This window comes from Leuresthes tenuis, unplaced genomic scaffold (assembly GCF_036924035.1).
Source record: "Leuresthes tenuis unplaced genomic scaffold, fLeuTen1.0.hap1 SCAF_14, whole genome shotgun sequence".
Lineage (NCBI taxonomy): Eukaryota > Metazoa > Chordata > Actinopteri > Atheriniformes > Atherinopsidae > Leuresthes > Leuresthes tenuis.
The window spans coordinates 13,830,097-13,853,814 of NW_027325368.1; the positions used below are offsets into that span (position 1 = coordinate 13,830,097).

Consider the following 23,718-nt stretch of genomic DNA (forward strand, 5'->3'; position numbering starts at 1 on the left):
TTGAATGTGTGAATATGATACTCTGGACGGATAGCAGGAAGCCATGCGTAGACAAAACTAAATATCATATCATCCTTTAAAACTGCCTTAAATATAACTCATGGTGTCACTGCTATTGTGTTTGCTTTGGCTCGCAGTTGACGTGGCTCATTGACCACGGCGTAATGAAAGCTTAAAGGTGTTTGAATATAATGTCATGGGCATGCTTTTGAGGACGGGGCCATCTACCCCCGTCACACATTGGTTTTTTTGGGGTTTTTTATTTACGACGGCTGGAACGACTTCCTTTCAGCTTTAAATGAACTCCAAATCAAGTGCTGACACATGAGGTTAGGCAATTTGTTAGAATTTAATCACATTCTAATAAACAACTGGCTAATCTTATCAAAACTGATAACATACAAATGGCTTCCTCTGTGGTCAATCTCCCGGGAAATAGCTTTGTCTTCTTGAACATTCATTTGCACAACCTTTGTCCGGTACAAATCTTAGTTTTAATTAAGTGTGTGTGGGTTGTTGTCTGTCTGTCTGTTAACTGTCATGGAATGTGTTTACTGTTTTATTAAAACAATGTGTTTCTTACTGCATTTGATATTAAAGTCTGCTCTCCTGGTTCAGTGTTATTTAAGTTGTCTGTCTTTAAACTAAACATTATTCAGGCTTGACCTTCTGTGCCTGTTTCAATAGGCTCCTTCGCACTTGCCTTTTGGAGCCAGTACTGATGTGACTTTATTGCACATCGTGTCAGGTGTGGAAAACACCGAGGCGTAACGGGGGATCACGGTCGATCTACTGCTGAATATGCCACTGATCCAGCAAGAAGGTCATACACACGTCAAGCCAGCATCATGCCGCTTCACGTTGCTAAACATAAGAAAGATCAGGCTGTACCTAACCCAACACGCCACCCAGCTCCTGGTGCAGGCCATGGTCAGCTCCCACCTAGACTTCTGCAAGGCTCTCCTAACTGACCTCCCAGCCTGTGCTGTGAAACCTCTGCAGATGGTCCAGAACGCGGCGGCGCGTTTGTTCTTCCATCAGCTGAAACGAGCACACGTCACCCCTCTGTTGGTTGAACTCCACTGGCTACCCTAAGCCGCCCGCATCAAATTCAAGTCACTGACGTTAGCCTACAAAGTGCTTAATGGAACGGCTCCCATCTACTCGAATGCTCTTGCAAAGGCTTGCGTCACAACTCGGTCCCTCCGGTCATCACAGGATAGTTGTTTAGCAGAGCCTACACCACGCTCAAGACAATCCAGACTCTTTTCGTGTTCCACAATGGTGGAATGACCTACCGAACGCTACTCAATCTGGGGCGTCCCTGTCTATCTTCAAGAAACTCTCAAAGACGCAGCTCCTCAGAGAGCATCTCCTATCCTCGCACTTCCCTGCACTTCCCCAACCCCTGCACTGCACTTTCTTTCTGTACTTCCCTCTATGCCTGCACTCTATCTCTACACCGTCACCCGTCACCTCTGACAGAGCCTGACTAGTGGTTTCCTTCTATGTAGCTCATGTTAGCTTTGATGTTAGCTGTAATGTTATATCCTCATTTGTTAATGGCTTAATGCGTCACAGTGATGCAGGACTGAGTTTCTCTTTTTGGCATATGTGAGAAACGGCATCGGATTAGCCAGGACGCCCCCCCACCTTATTTGCCATTAGGTGCCATTATTATGGTGTTCTCATTCAGTTGACCAATTTCAACGAAACACTTTGCCCTAGATAGGAGCACAGACACAGACTCCCAACCCTCCAAGTTTATGCAGAGGCACGTATAGACTCACAACCTTGCAGGCTCACAAAGGCTTGTGACCCTCGAGGGGTACAGATTCAGTGTAAAACCTCCATTTATTGATTAAAATGTTTTAGTTTACTTCTTTCTCAGGTTGTAATATGAGTGCCTGAGGAACACCGTTTCTCTGGATTCATTGTGCTGTTGATACCGGTTAGTCCACTCTGACTCTCAAGTAGACAAAGTTATAGACTCGCAGAGACTTCGGCATTAGGGCTACTTCTTCAGCAGATTGGAGTGCAGCGACTCAGCAATCAGCTGTTTTGACAGAATCATAATTTTCTACGTCTGTGAATGCTGAATCACATGATAAAGGAACCGTTTCTTGTTTTGTTTTTTTTTAAATCCATAACTACTTCTACATACTTTTAGCTAATCAAACAACACAGCAGCTAGTTGAAGAAATACTGGTATAGCTCATTTCCTCCTTTCTCAGCAACACGTCAGCAACGGGAATGGCTTTGTTGTTGGGACCGAGAAGTTTTGCAATACCTGCGTAGGCAGAGGTTATCTCATCTCTGGCCTCTACCTCTCTTTCTGTCTCTTTGATTTTTAGGATTGTATTTTGACATAAATGATCAAGGCTCTGAACTAAATAGCTTTGAGTCTGTGCTTCGGAGATCAAAGGACCCGATAATGTCCCATTGCAGGTTGCACTGAGGCAGTTTAATGCCTGGCCCTCGTGATCACCCTCTTCAGAAAACATCAACTCAGCTTGAAGCCACAGGCATGGGACCTCATAGTGATTAACTAAAGTAGCAGTCGACTTCTCGTCTTTTATACTTGTCTTTTGAGAATTGACTTCCAAATACAAATCAACCTGCGTAACACCTACTCTTGCATCTATTTTATGCGAGGTATTTTATCACAGTTTGACATAACTTAATGAAACAGCTGTGATAGATGGTTCACAACAAACTATCTTTTTTTTTTTCTCCATTTTTAAATTAAATTTGAAGCTGCACAATGAGCTCTTTGGTTTAAGTCGCCTTTGCTTTCCTAACGGCAGAATAGCGCGTACAGATTAAAAGAAATCGGCGTCTGATGTTTCGTATTTATGGTCACATCTCAAACCACGTAGCACTTCAAAGCCGAGTTGACTTCCTGTAAACGGAAAATGCCAGAGATGGCACCGTAGCAGCAGCAGCATGATATCGCAGGCACAGGTGCGCAGAGTGCAGTGGAGCATTTTACCGAAACGTGTATTACAGCAGCGTGTGGTCAACAGAGAGTGACCTTTGTAATACAGAAACATTAGGCTGATGCATGTGAACACCTTACGCGGCTTATTGTTCTCACATTTTTAAACGTTTCTCGGTGCCAGCCCACCTCCAGCCCCTCACCTCACACTAATTTGGTTTATTTTCTTTGCAGTTATAAGGTGAATTAGATTATGGAGATTCATCAGAGGCATGTGACCTTTATGAGCCCACAGAATGTAGTTTCAGATTGCAGGGGAATGTTTTGGTATTATAGTTATTTACCTACTAATTAACAGCATCATACAGTTACTAGTCTTAACACCTTCTAACTTTTTAAAAATGGATCCGTTTTTGTCCTCTGTACTAGAATGAGGAGGATCAGAGAAACATTAATAACAGTAATGATGTTATTAATGACGTTTTCGGGCAATAAAGCATATCAAGCTGCCAGATTTTTACACATTTAGTCATTTTGGCACATTAATGCTTTCACTGCAAGCTTGACCTGTAGGTATTGTGCCTATATTCTGAAAAGCAGTGTCGCCAGTTGGTGTTTGACATCTTGGCAGTGTGGTCAGTTTAATGTCCCTGAAGCTTGTGTAAAGGGAAAAAAAAAATCTGCTTGTCTCAATAACTCACAGAACAAAATCCTGGTAGCTATGTGCTGATAACTGCAGAAGGATGTAGCTTAGCCTTATCAGTTCTCGGCTCCAGTGGCACGTTAATCCACACAATGCTCAACTGTCAGCATACTGGAAAACACAATCATTTAATTTAGCCAACAAAGCCTGAAAGTAATTGTAATATTCCCCTGCTCTTCCCATTAACTATCAACACAAGAATATCGCTGATTTTCAAATGCTAAATACTGCCCCATTAAAACTAAAATCCGACAACCCTGTTGTGCAACTGGAATAAGAGGCAAACACCAAAAACTAGTTTGGGAGGGTCACAGTTGTCGGCTCAGTGTAACAATGGGATGTCTAACAATGAGAGAGATATTGCATGGGTCAACCATTGGAGATTGCTGAAGTTGACTTCTTAGATAGAACGTTGCTGGTACAATGTGCCAGGGAGAAGTTTAGGCTTTCCTAAAGAAAAAAGGAGGTAATTATTGGCTTAATGTAGGCTTCAGAATACAGTAGTTATTAGATGGGGCTTAGTATCCTGGGAGAACAAATGGCCAAATGTGCAGATTCCATAGAAATGCAAGAATTTGAAGAAAAAAAAGAAAAGAAAAATGTACATCAAAGCAAATTAAAATGGTTTCTGTTTCCGTAGGGACACTTTGCTGGAACAGGGGAGCTTAAAAATATTTGCGACTGAGCAAGTGTGAATGGATTTAGCTTTTCAGATGCTTATAGCACTTCAGTTTCTCTGTGTCTACTAATGTGTTTGTTTGCGATAAGAGAAGGTAATATCAATATGTTTTTGAGTGCCTCTCTCCAATTCTCTAATTGAGCCGACATTTTTAAGAAGAAACCCAAGTGCGACGAGTTTGGTCATTGCAATCAAGCTAGAAAAATGGGCCAGCTGCTTAATACGTGTGTTTATGCACTGATGCAACTCTTCTTTAGTCTTCCTAATTGCCAGAGATGCTTAACTGGGTACAAATACTACATGTTTTTTTCATGTAAATGCTTTACATATTTCAGAGCCAGCTATAAATGCATGGAATATTATGTGTTTGAAGTGCATTGCATTAGTAATGTGCCTTCAAGGGCTTAGTCTGGCAAAAAGAAGCCATCATTCCCAGATCTAAGCTTGAGCTACAAAATATTTAGAATCTCTGAAGAATATCCTATTCTTGGAAAATGGAAATATGGCTTTATGTCATCTGTTTATCAAGGCTGTTTTTTTTATTTATTTTTTTGTTTGTTTGTTTTTTTCTTTGAGGGGGAAGCATTTTTAGTCTTAAGTGTAAGTGACCCGTGTAGTTTAGGTATTTTAGTAAAATTAATTCAATGGTGCTTTCTCATTACATTTCTCATTACATTACACTAAATTGGGGTGCTTACTTAAATAATTGTCTTACTTGTAAAGTATTTATATGAAAATTGCTATAATGAAGAGGAAAAGGTTGTGTTGGGGTCTTTTTTTTTATAGACCAGCCATGAAGCTGTAAAATATGCTTTCATAATGCTGGCCTTAAATTAGAAAACACAGTGCTAAAATAGAACATATGCATGAGTGATTACACATAGCAAGCAACAATCTTACTTTGTGTTCCATTAGTGCTTTTAGCAATTTATGCAATAATTGGACAATTACAGAATATGCTGTGAGGGGTATTTTCGTGGTCGTGCTCAAAGAGTCTGCGCACTGTTGGAGAATGCTGGCCTTAATTTAATGTGTTCTCCCCAGTTTTGGACTGGATTAGAATTTCATATCACAGCAGTTTGAATTGAGGTAGCAGACTGCGAGCTCCAGCAGGGCTTAACAGGGTCTTATAAACAGTGGTGCTGGCATGGATGTCTCACACAGCACATTCATTTGGAAACCTTTGCTTCATATTGCATTGTCTCACTGCCAAGTGTGGACCACTGTACTAAACCTGGTCACATTCATTTGTTAGTAATGCATTTTGTCAGGGGTGATGAACCATTTGGCAGGGTGCGGTGGCGGTGCAGGGGGGACTGAGGTGTTTGTGCAAGTATGCATCTGCAGCTCCTGATGAAACGCCTATGCGGAGTATTTCTCAACTGTCGGTGACCCCACTTACCAGAATGAATGATGGGATGTTGGGAATGATCTCACATGAGACGTTTTAGTCTTGTCACATCAACAACACATTCGACGAGCCTTCAGTCTGCTTCCTTGTGCATTTTGGTAGGCAGACACTATAGATGAAGACGGTGGAACTTTTCTTTTTTTTTTTTTTATTTTCGTGCTCCGTGGAGTTGAGGAGCCCACATTCCGTGTTTCAAATTAATTGTATGTCTCTGACTCTGCCTTTCTCTCTCCAACTATTTGTCTGTCTGAGTTAGAGTCATCACGTGATGAGCAGACAATAGAGAGGCACTCATGCACTATGGAGAGGTCAGAGGGGTTTTTTGTGTTGTCCAGCAAGAGGCGGGGGGGTCGCATCCAGGCTGTGAATAGGATCATTGAATCGGAGGTAATTTTGGGCCCCGGTGCAGGGCATTATTTGGACGGGCCTTTCTGCTGACGTGCTCGTTTCCCCTTCCAACTCCCTCTTTTTTTTTTTTTTTTGAACCCCAACCCCCAGCCCCCCTTGTGCTGCATCGGCATTTCTGTCCAGTTCAGGCCTTTATCGTCGTGCCCGTGTCTACACGAGACGGGGTGTGGCAGCCAAGATTTCTTTCCGTCCTCTACCTTTGTGAAACCCATACATCGAGATCTAGGTAATTGCAACTGTCTCTGACCACATATTTCCGCGACTTCATAAACCAATGGAGCTGGCCTGAGAAACGAGTCGGCACATTGTCGGACATTCCCATTCATTTTCATTGAAAATGGTCATGCCAGCTGGGAGCTTGTTACGTGATTGCTGTGGGTTCTGACTGTTGAGGAACCCCTCTAGAGGAGTCTTGATGGCAAATTTTCAGGCAATGTTAGAGAAAGCTAGAGCTCACCGTGAGCAGAGGTTGAACGGGGGGGGGGGGGGGGTCGAGCGCATTACAGAGCATATTCACCAAAAAAGTATCGTCAACAATTAAAATCTCTTTTATGTACTTGATGCGTATCGTCTTTTGAATGCTTCAACATCAAACTAGTCGATATTAAATTACTTTTACTTCTTGACGAGTAATGAGGGGAATGTCCCTCAATAAAGTGCGATGGGGGGGGTTGCCAAAAACACATACCAATTTGTTTTAGTCATGCACAAGCACTAACCAGGCTCATATCTATTTATAGCAGTTTTTCAGCTGCAATAAATCTCCCTAAGTTTTTTTTTTTTTTAATTGCTTTTGTGAAGTCATCGGAATTATGAATGTGTCATTAAGTTGTTAAGCAACTAATTGTATCAACTCTAGTTGGACTTGCAGAATAGCCTCATACAGTCTCTCTGTTTTAAACATTATTGTGAAAATTGTGGGAGGCCATACAAATCCCGCCTTGAACTTTGTGAAGCTAACGCACGGACTGTCCTCTGCTGCATTGTGAGTTCTCTTGACGGTCTCTTGCTCTGTATTCCTCATCCGTCTGGGTTTCTGCTCCTGACATGTGATGGCTGGTGATTGCCTGAAGCCTTTTGGTTTACAGGCACCTCGCTTTAAAGCAAAACCTTCAGAGCGAGAGAGACGGTCATCTATCTGATGTCAGCCTTGCCAGGTTCAAAGAGGGAAAAAAAACCTAATTGGTCAAGGGTAATTGGACAAAAGAAGCCAGGAAGGAGATAGTAAATATAAAGTGTATTCTAGTCTCGAAAGGTGTTGTGAACTTCTGTCTATTGTTAAAACTTCTGTCTCTCTCATGTTGAGCACGCACCTTAAACAACAATTGGTTGAATGAGAGAAATCTGGTTTGCGGTCATGATTCCTCGTCCTGTCATTGTTTAAATCTTTTAGCAGACTGTCGTGGGATGAGAAACACGGTCCCTGCAGAGGAGTTGTTTGAGGGTATGGTTTCTGACAAAGTAGAACAAGGTTATATCTTAATTCAGGAGGATGCCCTGTTGTTCAACTCAAACTCTCCTTTAGGCTCCCTCTCTTCTGCTTTCACTTGCATTCAACTTCTCACCTTTAAAAGTACGCCGGTTTGTACTCGCGTCTGGCTTTTTCCACTTTTTGCTGTTAACCTTTCCATTTATTTATTTATTTTTTTTTACCTATAAGGAAGTAATTTTACTTCCATTTACAACTAGTTCAATATCGGGACCGAAAGCCTCCAGCTGAAAACATCTGCAAGAAATGTTTTAAATTCACCACTCTAATCTCTGAGAGATTTAATACATGTAGGCTGTGGTGTACTTGAGGTTTTCTTTAGACCTCAAGCTGGTCGGCAGCATTCTTGCCTCAAGCCTGGAGGAACTTGATGCTCTGTAGACATCAGTGGCCTCCCTGAGGTAGCAGCACAAAGGAGGATTAGGCACCCACCTTCAAGGTTTTTCTTTTAAAGTAATTCCACAACTGCTTTAATAATTCATAGCGGCTTCAGCAGAACCTCCATACAAATGATATATGGCAAAATAGTGATCTTTATATTCTATAAACATAGAGGGGGTGGAGGGGGGGCTTTCAAGGAAACATTTCCATACAAAAGGATGTGTAAAGTCTTAGCTGTTGGTGAGGTACTGTATGTGTGTATTTGTGTGGATGCATGCAGGGGGTACATGGGCTGCACTGTACTGTCACTGAGTTGTAACATGAACCGATGTTGTACTGCTGCCACTGAGCCACCTGTGGGATTTGAGCCCCCCATGAGCCACCCGTTCTGGATGGATACCCTTGAGTTTTGGAGTTCTGTGTGCTCTTGCCTATGAAATAAACATCACACTCGCATCTGTCTATTGAGGAGTTTGGGATTGTAGTCATCCACAGGAGGTATCCCTGTTTCTCATAGGGGACAAAGTTGGCATGAAATAGCCCGAGATGGTAGTAAGACTTAAAGAGACAGAAAGAAACAAACATTCTGTGTATTTGTTTTTTTTTTTTTTTAAAGCCTAACATTGCAGAACGTGAACATCGATGTAATTTATACACAAGATTGTGAATGTATTGTCTCGTTGGTTTTGTTGTATTTTTCTTTCTTTAATAGCTCTTAAGAATTGCACTTCCCATTTTTTCTTAAGTTTTTTTCTCCCTCTATCTTTCTCCTCCACTGCACCTGTTTTGAGTTATACCTTTGGGGCACAACTTGAAGTGAATAATGTATGAGCGAGAAGGAGAATCAGAAAACCTTTGTGGACCCTCTGTCTGGCTGCCTGTCTTCCACTTCCTTTGTCTGTATTTATTTTTTGTTTGTTTGTTTTTTTTTTTTTTTTCTTGACTTTACTTTTGCAATAAATTCAAGCTCATATCTGTCCCTTTCTCTTGCAGTGGGGTTTGTCAGCTGTGGTCGAGGCGGCGGGCTGCGTTTTGAATGCAGTAATCCATCTGACTTTCGGATAGAGGCCGACGGAGTAGTTTATGCTGCCAGGGCTCTTCAGCGCACTACGCTCCCTGCATCGCCTTTGCAGATCAAGGCCAGTGACACCGCCACTCAGCAGCAATGGGTGACCAAAGTCAGGCTGACTTCTTCCTCGCAGGTGAATACATCTCAACCACACTGACCTGTTTGATCTTGCTGTGGGTACTGCCAATGAAAGGTTGAATGATCAGTTTTGCCTTCACACAGAATAACCTTTACATATTAGGCGCACTGTGCATTCACAGATGACTACTTCGCTAAATTGTAGCAGGTGCTCCATGAAAATGGATGGATACTTGCTAATTAAAACTTAATGTGTCAATTTACAAGGAGCATAAACATGTACTCAACATGCAAGAGCAGATGCAGAATAGCTCCCAATAAAGTTTAACTCTCTGAGGTTATAGCCTTATCATCCAAAAGAGGAAACGCTTATTTCAGAGCTTTAGAAGATGGGAAGCATCTGTCTGAGCTGCACAGTGCCACTCGGACTTTTCGTGAGAACACCATTAGCCGCTGATAGTAATTTACTATAGGAAATCCTGCAGGTTTATGTGATTTTAATGATACCATTAGTCACAGCTGTGAGTTGGTCAACGATAAATAAAGGTAAACATTTTAAGTCGGAGAGAGGTAAGTTTCTTACATCGGCGTTGTATGTGTGCACAAATGATAAATGCAGCTTTGGTCTGAATTTGTTTAGAGCTGTTGGATTTTTTTCCCCTGAACTGTTCATAATGAAATCAGGGGATTGACTTCTCTGCATTTGGCTTGTTTATGAGGTCATGAGCGGTTATCTTCTCCCCCAGCACAATTATTGTCATGAATCATCTCGCATCTCTTAATCACATCAGTGATTGTATTTTTTAATAGCGCCATTAATGCACCAGCCTTGGGAAACATTTTAATCAATGACAACCGAACAATATCCTCATTAACATGAGTGCATACCTCCTTGCCCACTATCTTCATCTCCATTAAAACTTGAGCTGTGCTGCAGTCCGAGAGGAGAAAACATTTCAGGGTTCAAAAGACTGAATTTTTATCCAAAAGGGCAAATACACACACACACACACACACACATAATCCTTCCTACACCCTCACAAACACACAGGTTATCACTCAGGCCAACACTCTCCAGGACTCTGAGGTAGACTCCTAGTCTTGAAGATGGAGAGTACTTGCTGAGTGTGGATGGGTTCAGACCGCCAGCGTACCAGAGATGGATTTGTGTTGGGCAGAGCGAACCCGCCACGCCATTCATCATTCCGGACGCAAGTTGCAAATAATTACTGGCCTCACTCGCAGCCATTTTAATAGGGTAATAGATATTTCTGAGGCGTGCTCTTTCACTATCTGTCCACATGCCTCTCTGCATTTTCAGTGTGTGAAAGAAGTGTAATCGGATTTCAGACATGATTAGGGGAAGCTCTGCAACGGCTCCCCAGATGTTAGAGGAAGAGGAGTGAGGGATACGGGCCACGTTATAAGGTGAAGAAGTAGTAATTAATTTCTCTCGTTGCTTAAGGCAATTAGCGTTATTTTGTAGGCTGTGGCTGCCAGACTGACTGTCTGCATTCAGATATTCACAGCCAACAAAGATGGGACTAAAGAGTATAAAGAACTTTTGCTATTATTTATTGACAGTGACAGATTCAACATATTGTTTTTTGTCTGTTTTCCTTCCTGCCTTGTTTTGTTCAAGGTTATTTTAACTTTCTCTGGCAGTACTTCAGTCTCCTCAGTCTCTGGAGCAGCATAGGCAATTTGAGCCATCTGCGTGTTTAGTGCCTGGCTTTCAGGTACCATCCTCCTTTGTTTCAAATCTCATTCATTATAACTGAGGGAGGATGGCAGATCCATTATGGAAGCTGGTCTATCTGTGTGGGTGTGTTGAATCAGGACATAAGAAGAGGTCTGCCATTTAAAGCAAGCGAGTGCTGGAGGTGTGTGGCTGCCGCAGCAGCAATTTCAAGGCATACCGTCACGTGTGTATTTTAGGCTACAAGGAAAGTTGGAACAGAAGGTGTTGTTTGATTGAACAGACATTTAGAATGGATATTGACTAACATTTGAAAATGGCAGCCTGTTCTTTCATCCTAACAATAGTTTCCTTTGTTAATAACCTTTTGTTTAAGGGTCATTGATTAGTCTGCAGTGTCAGTCTTTGAAGTAAGGTCAGGATTTCCTTCACACAGGTACATTCTAATGTTCACATGCTAATGTGCTTACAGTGCTAACATGCCGTTGCTGCGCAGGTATTTAGTTGCAATATTTACTCCGTCTGCCTTGATGGCGTTTGCCGACGAGCCTGATGAACAACATCAAGCAATTTGCATGACAAATATCACCGGATGATGAATTTTGTAAAGATTCAGAAAAACAACTCCGGCTCATCCTGAGTAGAGCACGAATGTACATTTCACATGTGGTGGCATCCAGTGTTATGGTGGTGTTGGAAATTAAATGATTTGATTATCACAGTCATTAGGAATTCCATGTTGACATGTGAAAATATTGAGGTGTTACTGTGGGGGTGGGGGGGGCAAACCAGCGTGCAATTCAGTCCTGCCCTCCTGGCAGCTAAGCCTCCTGGGTTTTTAAAAATATCTGTACTCATACTTTACTACATAGGTGTGATCACTAAATCATTTCCTTTTGTCAGGTCCAGGAAGTTGCCGGCCCTCCAGTCATGCCCAAGGATTCAAAGGAAATAGTGTTTCCATCACGAAACGCAGACAGCCAACTGAAACGCATGAAGAGAGACTGGGTCATCCCCCCAATCAACGTGGCGGAGAACTCACGAGGCCCATTCCCACTAGAGCTTGTCCAGGTAATATATTTGACTCAGTCGCATGCATGCACACAGACGCCAGCCTCTCAGCTTCAAAGACAGCACATTTTGCTCAATATTACAATTCTCCCAATGCCCTGAACTCCAAATCGGAAAGTTACCGGCATGAGACTTGTGCCTTCAATGAAATACCTGAAATTACAGCACTTTGCTCAAGTTTATTGCTCTTTTCTTTTTTTTCCTGCTGTATTATTTCTTTTGATTCGGGGGCAATCCTTACCAGTACAACTTGGCATTATTTATAAGCAGTGAAAATTTGAAGTGCTCATCAACATAATTGTTCCTCGATTAACTGTTTAGGTATCGTATCTCCTCTTTTCATGACTCAAGGACAGACTCAGCCCAATCTCTTGGCAGCAATTGTGTGTTCAGGGAGAGGTGTGGGTGGCTGACGGAGCACAAGCACTTGGGACAGTTAAGAAGTAGATCTATTTCAGCACATTAAACTTACTTCCTCACACACTGTTAAATCCTGCGCTTGCCATATGTACGTTGGCCATATTTTAAAGGATGATTCTAGGCTTTAGAGGGTGATACCAAGAAGATTAAATGGTCTGTTTGCTCGGAAATTATCATAAATGTAGGGCTCGGCTTAAGCTGGTAAAGAAATGATCATGCAAAAAGAAAACGTACATAATGTTTTTTACTGTTGTAATAAAAGCTTGAATATAGTTATTAACAAATCTCTGCGTCCACAGATCCGCTCAGATCACGACAAAAACCGATCTCTGAGATACAGTGTGACGGGCCCCGGTGCTGACCAGCCTCCCACTGGAATCTTCATCATCGATCCAATTTCAGGAGAGCTGTATGTTAACAAGCCCCTCGACCGAGAGCACATCTCCAGCTTCCACGTAAGTCAGACAAAGCTTTTTAATGATTACTTCTGCTTTATCAAGAAAAATGTGTTGGTTTTTTTTGTTTTTTTTTTTATTCCCTCTGGCAGCGAGTTACATTCCTGCCAGTTTGGCATGTGCTCAAGGTTCACGTGTAGCCTAAACAGTCTACTAAGACTCAATAAAGAGCAGTCTCCCGGGAAATCTGACTTATCCGTCTGAGAATTTAAAGGATTTTTATTTATTTGTTTTTTTTTTTTTAACCGAATCACATGTTGGACACATTATCATAACCTTCAGCTTCAAAGCTGCATTATTCATGAGTGGTTTTCCCATTTTGCGAAAATGTTGTTTAAAAGAATAAAAACAAACTGGTAGTCATACAGCTGAGTCATAGTTTGAACGAATTTAGAGATTTCAGCATATTTATCCAAATTATGTTCGCAAAAGTCTCTCATTTCTTAGCAATTTCATCAGAATTTCTCCGTACACAGTTCACACTGTAGCATGTTATTCACTGACTCTGTGTGTGTGTGTGTGGGGGGGGGGGGGGGGGGGGGGGGGGTTTGTGTGATTAAAAAGGCAACCTAAAAGGTATTCGTTTGAGAAGACGCTCATAAAAACGCAGAGACAAAGAAAAGATGGGCTTGTAGTCTTCTCCGTGGCTGGTATCTGGCTACATCTGGTCATTGTTTTTCTTGTGGCGTGTACATGCTGAGGGAGTGGAAGGAAAAATGTGTTCTATGCAAGAAGCAGAGTCCTCCCTCGGTCCCGTTGATCCGACTAAAAGCCCTTTTCTGAGCCATTTGCAGTTCTCTCCTTACACAGTTTAAAAACTTGTGGGTTAAATATCACGTAAGCGTTAATGGGCGACACCGAGTGAGCGGTTTGTGGTTTGTCCCGATATATTGATTCACAGTTGAGAGCAACCCTCTCTTAAACCGCTCTACAGCCCACGTGTGTTTGTGCTTTCCTCCAGCTGAGAGCTCACGCAGTGGACCTGAACGGGAACCAAGTGGAGAACCCTATTGATATTGTGATCAACGTGATCGACATGAACGACAACAGACCTGAATTCAGCCATCAGATCTGGAATGGCACTGTTCCCGAGGGTTCCAAGCCAGGTTAGCTCCCCGCGTGAAGTCTTTCCACTGCTGTCTGAGCCTCCAGCTCCACATGTCGCCAGAATGTTGACGGCTCAAAGAGTGCCGGTGTCTTTCCCAGGATAACTTTATTGTCAACACCATATCTGCTGTTGTAAAGCAGCCCGTGTAATTTTAAGGTCAAGAAGAAGAGCACTGGTTTCCAAATCTATAAATCCAACAGTGTGTTATATAGCAGTATTCACTCAATTTCTAATTACCTGTAAAACAATAAAGGAGGGGGGGGGGGTAACAAGAAAGTGTTAACATGTTTGAATTTTTTCTGTCTCAAAGGAACTTTTGTGATGACGGTAACATCTATCGACAAAGATGACCCCAAAACAGAAAACGGCATGCTGCGTTACAAGATATTGTCTCAGAATCCTGAGAGTCCGACCTCCAATATGTTCACCATTAACAATAAAACTGGAGGCATCATCACCGTGGCAGCAGGCCTGGACAGAGAGGTATTTCACCCTTCTTTAAAAATCTTCTGTTGTCTTCCGAGGCCACATTTTTGTTGCATCTGCCTTTTTTTCCTGACTTTTATTAGCAAAGCCATCCTTTAGATTATTTGTCTTCTTGTCTTTGCAACACTTTTGCCTAAATGGACTGCGTCTTTGAATATTGGAGACTATCATCGTGATTTTTTTTTTTCCCGGCTGTTTAAGAGCTAATGAGCCTGAGTGAATTTTGCTTATTACCAACTAAATGAGAAGTAGAAGTGGACTTGGCTGTTTCACACTTATTTACTCTTACAAGGAGGCAGCGTGCATCAGTGAGCAGCTAAGTGTTCATCCCCCCCCCCCCTGCGATTCTCACTTTCTCTTTCTTTTCTTTCTTTCTTTAGCCCAAAATAAAAAGCTTTATTTTTTTGTCTCCTTTCATTTCCTGTGCCATGACCGTTTCCACTCTTTCATTTGATTGGGATTGCGTGGCTGTTTGAGAAAATAAATAAAATGATATATACAGCTGGAGCTAGTTGGTTCAATTCTAGGGAGGGCAATCCGGCTGAGGTAGCTGCTCAATCACCTCCACCCTGGGGCCATACTTATGTCCGCCAGTTGCCACCGTGAAAGTAATTTGCCCAACTCTCATTACCTAGCAACTGGTCCATCACCTGAGCGATTTTTAATGTGAAGAGTTTTGTCTGCTTCATGATGTTTATAGTAAAGGCGTATTTTTTTTTCTTCCACATAAACTTCTGTAAGCCCATAAGGATGAAATCAGATTTGTAATGGAAAAACTCCCCATTTATCATTGGAAAGAGGAAGCTGGACAGCTCAGTTTAGTTTGATTTTTTACATTTAAGCATTCGCTGTTGTTTTCATATACAATGTGCTGGCCTCCTATTGAGGACAGTTACAAAGCAGAGCCTTGGAATGAATTCTGTCTATGTGAAGCATCTAATACAAGGTTTTATTTGGAATTCATTGTTGTCTCCTTTGTCTTCTCACCCAGAAAGTGCCTCAGTACACGTTGATCATCCAGGCCACTGACATGGAGGGCAACCAAATGTACGGCCTCTCCAACACGGCTACCGCTGTCATCAGAGTCACTGACATTAATGACAATCCACCAGAGTTTACTGCTGAAATGGTAAGAAAGGAGGTTGATATCTAAGATGCCAACACAGTAGTCTTAGCATTACAACAGCACGGCAAGAAGCACCACTTCACCCAAGTGTGGATATATGCGCTCAACCATCAGTTCTGCTTGCTTTGCACTTCTGAAACCATTCAGATATACAACTCTCCACCTGCGCATAAAGTGTTATTTCCACCTCCAAATGTTGACACCTGCAACTATGGGGATGTGTGCCTGAGTGAAAGAGGCACTTACTGGGCTCGCGAATCACTGAAATTTGTAATGCTGCTGCTGTGCTATCAGGGGAGCATAGGAAATGAGATGACCATGACGACATGATAAGTTACCTTAGATGTCTATTTACCCGAGATGGGTCCTGCTGTGCTGTGTGAGGAGGTCTCGGTGTGTGTTTTTGCTGCCACTGCAGTATCACTAACAGCTCGCTCCTCTGTACCTTCATGGTTTATTCATGCAGTTCTTCGGCGAGGTGCATGAGAACCGCGTGAATGTTATTGTGGCCAACCTCACGGTGACTGACAAGGACCAGCCCAATACACCGGCTTGGAATGCTGTCTACAAAATCACTGGGGGCGACCCTTTGGGCAGGTTCTCGGTGCCCACTGATCCAACCACTAATGAGGGCTTGGTAACAGTCGTCAAGGTAAGGCCTCCTAATCCCATGCAGATGCATATTGTATCCAGTTGCTAGGTTATTCTGTAAGTTTACGTTGCTCCCTGTTGATGACGAAAGCGTTTTGTGTAAATCAGCTGCAGCTAAAAAACAAAGTTCACTGCACATTTCTCAGCTGAGACTCATTTATTGTCTAACTGACTGATTTCGGAGCCGTTCTGTTTGCAGGCATCCTGCTTGAGATGTGTATAAATTCAAATTTGCAACACATAATCGAAGTTGAACACTTTTCTTTTAAACTTTTCAAAACTTCTTGTATTTTTTTCTTTGAATCAAGGCACTTTCCAAATGAAAAAAAAAAGGGGTTTCGCAACTCTTACACCAGCTCTGTTTTGTATCCTTGAGGTGACCACAAAAGTCGGGATTCAGTCTCTTTATCTCATTCTGTGCAGCGGAGAGCCAATTTTCGCAATTCTTTTTTTCTTCTTCTTTCGTTCTTTTAAGTTGCTCTCTGATCTATGTCACACGGCACCGATATGAAATGGAATTAATCTCATCTTGCATTTTATGTGCGACTCACTGTGTATTCTCTCACTGCTTTCCAGCCTATAGACTATGAAAACAGCAGGACGTATGTGCTGACAGTGGAAGCGAGGAATGAGGTTCCCTTGGCCAGAGGCATCCACTCTCCCAGACAGTCCACCGCCAGCGTCTCCATCAAAGTGATAGATGTCAACGAGAGCCCCTACTTTGAGCCCAACCCCAAACTTATTAAAATGGAGGAGGGGATGATGCCCGAGTCAACTCTGACCACCTTCACTGCACAGGATCCTGATCGTTTCATGCAACAAACCATCAGGTATACCGCCTAGCGAAAAGGAACGCTGATTAAAATCTACTGCATCTTCAAAAAAGAATCCTGTTCACTGGTATGAAAACCCAGAAGAATTAATTCAGTCTTTAAAGTAGCCTCATATACGAGAACATCTGCAGCATATTTAAATAGCTGCAGATGCATTTCCAGCTGATTTAAAATCTCACTGTACTCGGTGTAATGATCATTTTAGGTGTACGTTTCTGACAGTGTTTCTCTAAGTGAAATCTTTACCGTTCATGCATACGTGTGCGTATATGAAACAACTTTATCTGCTTGAAAACTGCTCATACGGTATTTCCACGATTTGTCCTAGAAATGAATTTGAAGCAGAGAAGCCAGTTTGGTGTCCCCCCGAGGCTGCTCTCAAAAGTTAGAATTAATATGTAAAATGCACAATCTCTAAAATATTTATTCTGTGTAAACAAATGAGGCTCTTTTGCATAAAGTAATGCCAACATACTGTCTTCTGCAGAAAAAGGAACTGAGCCGTGAAACGTTTTCACTACCTTAATGCAAGAAGTTGCAGAAAACTTAAAATGGAAAGTGTGAATATCTTTTTTTTTTTTTTTTTCTTTCATTTTCTTTCTTCAGATATTCCAAACTCACAGATCCGGCAAACTGGCTGAGGATCGACCCCCACACTGGTCGGATCACAACAATTGCCATTTTGGACCGAGAGTCTTCTTATGTGAAGAACAGTTTATACAATGCAACATTCTTGGCCACTGACAGCGGTACGTAAGCTTTCAGATGGTGCCACGGCTTCCAAAAAAGAGCTTATTGAGCATCTGTGAGGCACTGCTTACGTGGTCTAGGTGTTTTAGCCAGACTGTTACACAATCTATGTTTCAGGCCATTATTATCAGGAGCAGCTAGTATTCCCCCTTTTTTTTTTTTTTTTTTTTAATTAAAAAAAAAAGAAGCCTGCAGATGTCTAATATCGCCCAGCTCTTAAAGGTCAGTCTTCCACCTAGCTTCTTTACTTTTGAGAGCTTCTTTCTGCTGAATTCAGTGCACATATGTTTCATATCTGTTGAAGAATCTACCTCATTTATGGCCGCAACAATGTCCTCTTAAGCTTGAAGGACAACCCTGTACCTGGTGTGTCTGGAACGCTGACCGCCTTAGTTGAAGGTTAATGGGCACGCAGTTGCAGAACCATCTAGCGTGTGGATGTTTTCACCTTCTCTCCACACTGCTGGGATTTACCTCTTTTCAGGTTTACCCTGTTCTATGGGGCATAGCTTAGGCCAAGAGGCTTAACAACTCTACCAATAAAGAGGTTTCTCAGCATTAATCGGTCAGGATTGGATGACTAGCTCCTTTGAGCGTGGCCTGAATGTTAAAAAAAGCCTCTTAGCTGAGTGAATACATAGAGGAGCCTGAAAGGAGCTACAGTGGTCTCTTTTTGTCTGCTTTAGTATTCCCATCCCGTGCCCTTCATCAGGAAGACGTTCCTCAGAAACACGCACACACCCCAAATGTTCTGATATCTAAGTCTTTCTACCTCCTCACTTGAAATTAGATACTCAGATCAGTATGTGGTTTGTGTTGGACTTCTGCCATGAGAATAAATGGCTATTTAAGGACCCAAAGAATAAACTCCATACTTTACTTTTCTCTGTTGGCTGTATAATGATTGCACAAAGAGATATTGCATTTCAGTAGCATATATTTCTTTCCATATGTACATTTTTAGAAATCCATTTCCTCATAAATATGTATATGCTGATTTGTGTTTATGTCACTTTACGATCCATGCAGGTGTGCCACCGGCAAGTGGCACAGGCACTCTCCAGATCTTCCTGCTGGATATCAACGACAACGCACCCAAGGTGTTCCCTCAGGAGGTGGAGATATGCGAGAAGCCAGAGCCAAATGCCCTCAACATCACGGCACTCGACGGGGACCTGAACCCAAACGCAGGACCTTTCGCCTTTGAACTACCCAATAGGCCCCCTGATGTTAAGAGAAACTGGACCATAACAAGAATCAGCGGTGAGATACAGAACACGATTTCACATTAATAAACCCTAATTCACTTCACCCAGGGTCATTTGTCCTGTTTCAAAACCCCAGGCTAATGAGATTAAACTAATCTTCAATTTGCTGTTGCTAGGATAACATGATAGAAATGACGATTCAGCACTTTGGCCTTTGCTTGCACAAGATTAAGTTTGTTACTTTGATTTGGAAAAGGAGGCCTTTCTGCCTTTTACCAATTACGTGATGATTCATTAAAAAACCTCCAAATATGAAATGATGCGTTCAATGCTTGACGATTTGTTTTGTTATCAGAGATTTAAGACTGGGATCAGTCTGAGTAACGCTTATAAAATGGGTTTAAACGTGTTTAAATGGCACACCACAGAGGTGTCGGAGCGAAAACAGACAAAATGGTAATCTAATAATCTCACCAAACCGTCATTAATTCTTTATGCTGATTTGAAATAAAAACCACAAGTGCAAGAACTCATTTGTTGTGTGTTAGCTGTTGGATAGTGTGAGTTGAAATGCAGTGAATGAAAATTTAATAGGATAATGGCATTTGGATTATCACAGCTGGGAATTTAGTCTAAGCAGCATTATCAAAAGGTATTCAGAAGATTTTTAAGCTGCAAATCCAAAATCCTGACCATGTTTTGGATTAGATATGCTGATGCAATTTCCAGGTAGGAATTTATGCTGCATTTTTTTGTGGTAATACAAGCGTAATCATGATGTGAACACTGTCTATACAAATGATTACTCTGAGTGTTGATTTAATCTCTTATGAAAGACCGATCAAGAAGAAAAAAAGAGGGGGATTTCTTTTTCTAATATTGAAATACACCGACTTTCCTTATCTCTAGAATTACCCACTTCGAATACATTTTCTCTGAAAAGACTCCATCATGGGCCACTTATTCCTATCTTTCCCTTTCCCTGGTCTCAGGTGACTATGCTCAGGTGAGCCTGAAGATCGGCTTCCTTGAAAGTGGAATCTACGAGATCCCCGTCATAATCACAGACTCGGGAAACCTTCCCATGTCCAACACCTCCTACCTGCGGATTAAAGTGTGCCAGTGCGACATCAATGGAGATTGCACTGATCAGCAACACATCATGGCTGCTGGGCTCGGCACTGGCGCCATCATATCCATCCTCCTCTGCATCATCATCCTCCTCAGTGAGTGTCTCAGTTTCTGTCTCTCAAACAGCACATCACACGAGTGCACACAGGGATTATAAAGAAAGCTATCCGAGATATCACTAGATTAGTGTAGGATTACCAAAAAGATAGCCTTGATCAGGCCCACATTCGAGCTTTAAAATATCGGATCCGATTGCATTTAAATGAAAATCTGCAAGTTATTATTGTTTTTTTTGTAATACGAGATCTCTCTCTTGGTCTTTCAATCAGTTCTCGTGTTGATGTTTGTGGTGTGGATGAAGCGCCGTGATAAAGAGCGTCAGGCCAAACAGCTTCTTATTGATCCTGAGGATGATGTGAGAGACAACATCCTCAAGTATGATGAAGAAGGTGGAGGAGAGGAGGATCAGGTAAGAATCATGTGGCGGACACAATATTCTGCTTTTATTTTGTGTCGTACGTTAGCACAATTTTTATCCCCCCCCAAGGTAAGGACTGGGGTTATTTTCGGGGAAATAAAAGATTTGTGTTCATACTGATTTGTCTGTTCTCTTTAATTCGCTTTGAGCTCCAGTAATGATGGAGAAACCTTTGGCTGGGAAACCGACAGCAGTCATGAGGGCGTTTTGCTTACTTGGCTCGGCAATGTTAAAAGCAAATCTGATGAAACCCACACAATCCTGATATACAGTGTTAAGTGGGCTAATTTTGTAGATCAATGTTGTGTAATTTGTGTCTTTATGATCTGTGCACACATATTTACAAAAATGGAAAAACAATTAGGATTTGCATCAAAGGACTTTGTCACTTTCAAACAACAGAGATGAAATATAATGAAATGCAGAAAGCGCCCGATGCATCAAACGCATCAAACATTCAAAGTCTCGCCACATTTTTGGTACTGGCTAAAATGTGCCAACGAGAGAGTACCAACAATAAGTTTCTGATTTAAATCCTTCTGTGTTTTGATTTGTCGAAGCTCCCAAATCATTTCTTGTGTTCCACAGTGAACATGTGAGGAATGCGTCTTTAGAAATATGTGACCTTACAATTAAATTTGGCTTTCTTGATGCAAGAACAGTCGGCGACACGCTTCACAACGCCGCGCGGAGCTTTTGTAAAGGTGGAAAAAAAAAGGCAAGTCGGCCATGCAAAGTCGGGTCACATTTATGAACGGTGAAAGCAAGTTTGGCTGAAGCAGCATGAGGACAAAAAGCACCACTTCAGATTCTTTCTCCAAGCATGCATGCATTGACAGTGCTTCTTTGTGGCGTTAGTCCTGCACATTAAGCTGCTTGAAGATTCCAGTCATTCACAGTGAAGAGTAACAGTTTTAATAGTTAGTTCTTCTTTTTTTTTGTTTTTCCTCCTCAGGGGAAGCTGGAAATCGAAAGCTGGGATCAATAATGCAAGAGCATTTTGATCCAATTGGTTCTGGAAATATTGAAAATGCTTCCTCAGCTGGAACTGCTCCCACTTCATAGACCAAATGCACACACAAACAATAGTAATGCAGAGCCACAGGCATCAATAATGCCCTATCACTGTATCCTGCTATACTGATCAGGCACATGCAGAATTCAATTGTCCTAATAACCCCTCGTTAGCACAACAGAATGAATTCATGTGAAAGCAGTAATGTACAGAATGGGCTATTTCCTTGCTGGTGTCTGAAGTGCTTTGGGGGGCTTAGGTATAACAGGAATGCACTGGAGACCCCTGTCTGACCCAGTGCATTGGCAAATTAGCGTTGGAGACTTGTAATTGGTGAGCTGATGTCATTTAGAGACAGACATCTGCTGTGGTGCAATAATGAAGCCCAGTCTAAGGTAACAATATGACAGGAAGGCCATTACACATATGGCAGTGATTAGGCAGGAGGAAGAGCTCCCGTTTGTGCATTAACATCCACAGTCTCAGACATAAAATACACAAACCTGTGGACCAGAACCTGTTGAAAAGCAAACTGCCGCACGATATAACAGGCAAACGAGCAGGAGCAGCGATTTATTGAGGGAAAACAAGCTTCCATTTTGAATAGGGCAGAGAAGGGCGGGGGCGAGAGGGGAAAATGGTCTTGCCTGCTGAATCATATGTGGAGTCGGTGTTGGGTAAAATAAAACAAAAAAAACGGACCTGACTTTCCCTGCGACGTGGTCCTTATAATGCCCACCTCTGTTCTCCCTATCTCCCGCTGGGGAGGAAATTGAAGTGTCAGACCATGGGGTGCTATATGATTTTAGTTGCTGCTGTCATTGCAGAGGTGTGTGAAGCTCTCTTTTCATCGCAGGCAGACGGCTGATCAGCTTGTGCTCCCTGGGCGTGTCAAAAATCAACGTTGAAATAATGGTGAATTGAGAAGCGGCCGTGTGCAGATTGTCTTTTGGGGAAAAAAAGGTTTCACACAGATGTTCCATCTGAAATGACCTCAGTCTTATTTTATTCATATTTACCTTTCACGGTGTGGCCTTGCAGGCAGTAACTAAATGCATCTGTTTTCTTTGTTTGTTTGCAAAATTGTTAAATCTTCTAATTCATCCTCTTATTGAGGGCTCAATAACTAAGTTGAGGACCTGTATTCCCATTTATGCCAACAGCCACTTGGATTCTTCCTTTACCTGCATGGATTTGATTTTTTTCTCATTTCAATTATTTCTTCAGGGTTCTAAAATAGCCAGCACTTATGTTAAATGATCTAAGCCGCTTTACCTGGCGATATAGTGAAATATGGATGCGTTGAAAACGCAGGGAAAAGTACTGCGACGTCGCTCTGTAAACCACGTGGGATTTTAGATTAGACTTTCTCAACCCAGCGGTTCGTTCAAAGTGCTTCGTGACCATTTGCTCGTGGTTTTTGTCCTTTTCAGCAATGTTTCCCTTCACCGCATCTCAGTCTGCAATGGTGTTGTTATTTATATAAATTCTGCCAAAACTCATTGAAAGCAACCGAAACGATCCTCCAGGATTCATGCTGTATTTATGGCAATGGTTAAGACTTGACATTTTTCACTGGCAAGAGGATTGGTGGCTATCATAATTATTTCATACTCCTATTATCACAAGTACTTGAACTGTCTGAGATAATTTGGCTTAATTTTGTAAATTGTTTCCATTCTCCTGTATTCCCCTGTATGCTCTCAGAAAGCATTGTTTCGAACGTTTTGCACCATTAGCATCAGCTCATCATCTGCTTATCTCTCGACTCTTCTCTAGTTATATTCAAGATGCAAGAAGATTTGGATGTCAGTGGAATCTCACTGCAATTGAGTGACCTTATAGTAACATCATTAATGTCATGCAATCGATTGCAAAAGTCAGTCATAAGACAACAGCACAGCGTCACCTAATGTAAAATCCTGAAGGAGCACTTTGCAAAAATACGCAGCATACGGGTGGCAGTCAAATAAACTAATGCTGCTCATCTTTCGTTATTCTGGCATAAAATTAACAGAGAAATATGTGAAACTGCTAATTACAATTATTTGTTTGACCATTATCGGCTGTGTGACAGCCCCTAAATGATTAAGCCAGTCCCATTTCTTCAGGAATCTCTCACTACAATCTG

At 42.0% G+C, this 23,718-nt stretch overlaps 1 protein-coding gene across 1 annotated transcript in view; it reads left to right on the forward strand.

Moving 5' to 3' along the window:
* The window catches only part of cdh2 (cadherin 2, type 1, N-cadherin (neuronal)), a 55,619-nt gene that overhangs the window by 25,864 nt on the left and 6,037 nt on the right, over positions 1–23,718 (forward strand). Inside the window, exons 3-14 of the mRNA XM_072363105.1 lie at positions 9,003–9,211; positions 11,759–11,926; positions 12,646–12,801; positions 13,763–13,907; positions 14,220–14,392; positions 15,387–15,524; positions 15,988–16,173; positions 16,749–17,002; positions 17,612–17,754; positions 18,785–19,018; positions 19,956–20,189; positions 20,424–20,563. Of these exons, the coding sequence (XP_072219206.1) occupies positions 9,003–9,211; positions 11,759–11,926; positions 12,646–12,801; positions 13,763–13,907; positions 14,220–14,392; positions 15,387–15,524; positions 15,988–16,173; positions 16,749–17,002; positions 17,612–17,754; positions 18,785–19,018; positions 19,956–20,189; positions 20,424–20,563 (2,180 nt within the window). The remainder of the gene's footprint in view (positions 1–9,002; positions 9,212–11,758; positions 11,927–12,645; positions 12,802–13,762; positions 13,908–14,219; positions 14,393–15,386; positions 15,525–15,987; positions 16,174–16,748; positions 17,003–17,611; positions 17,755–18,784; positions 19,019–19,955; positions 20,190–20,423; positions 20,564–23,718) is intronic.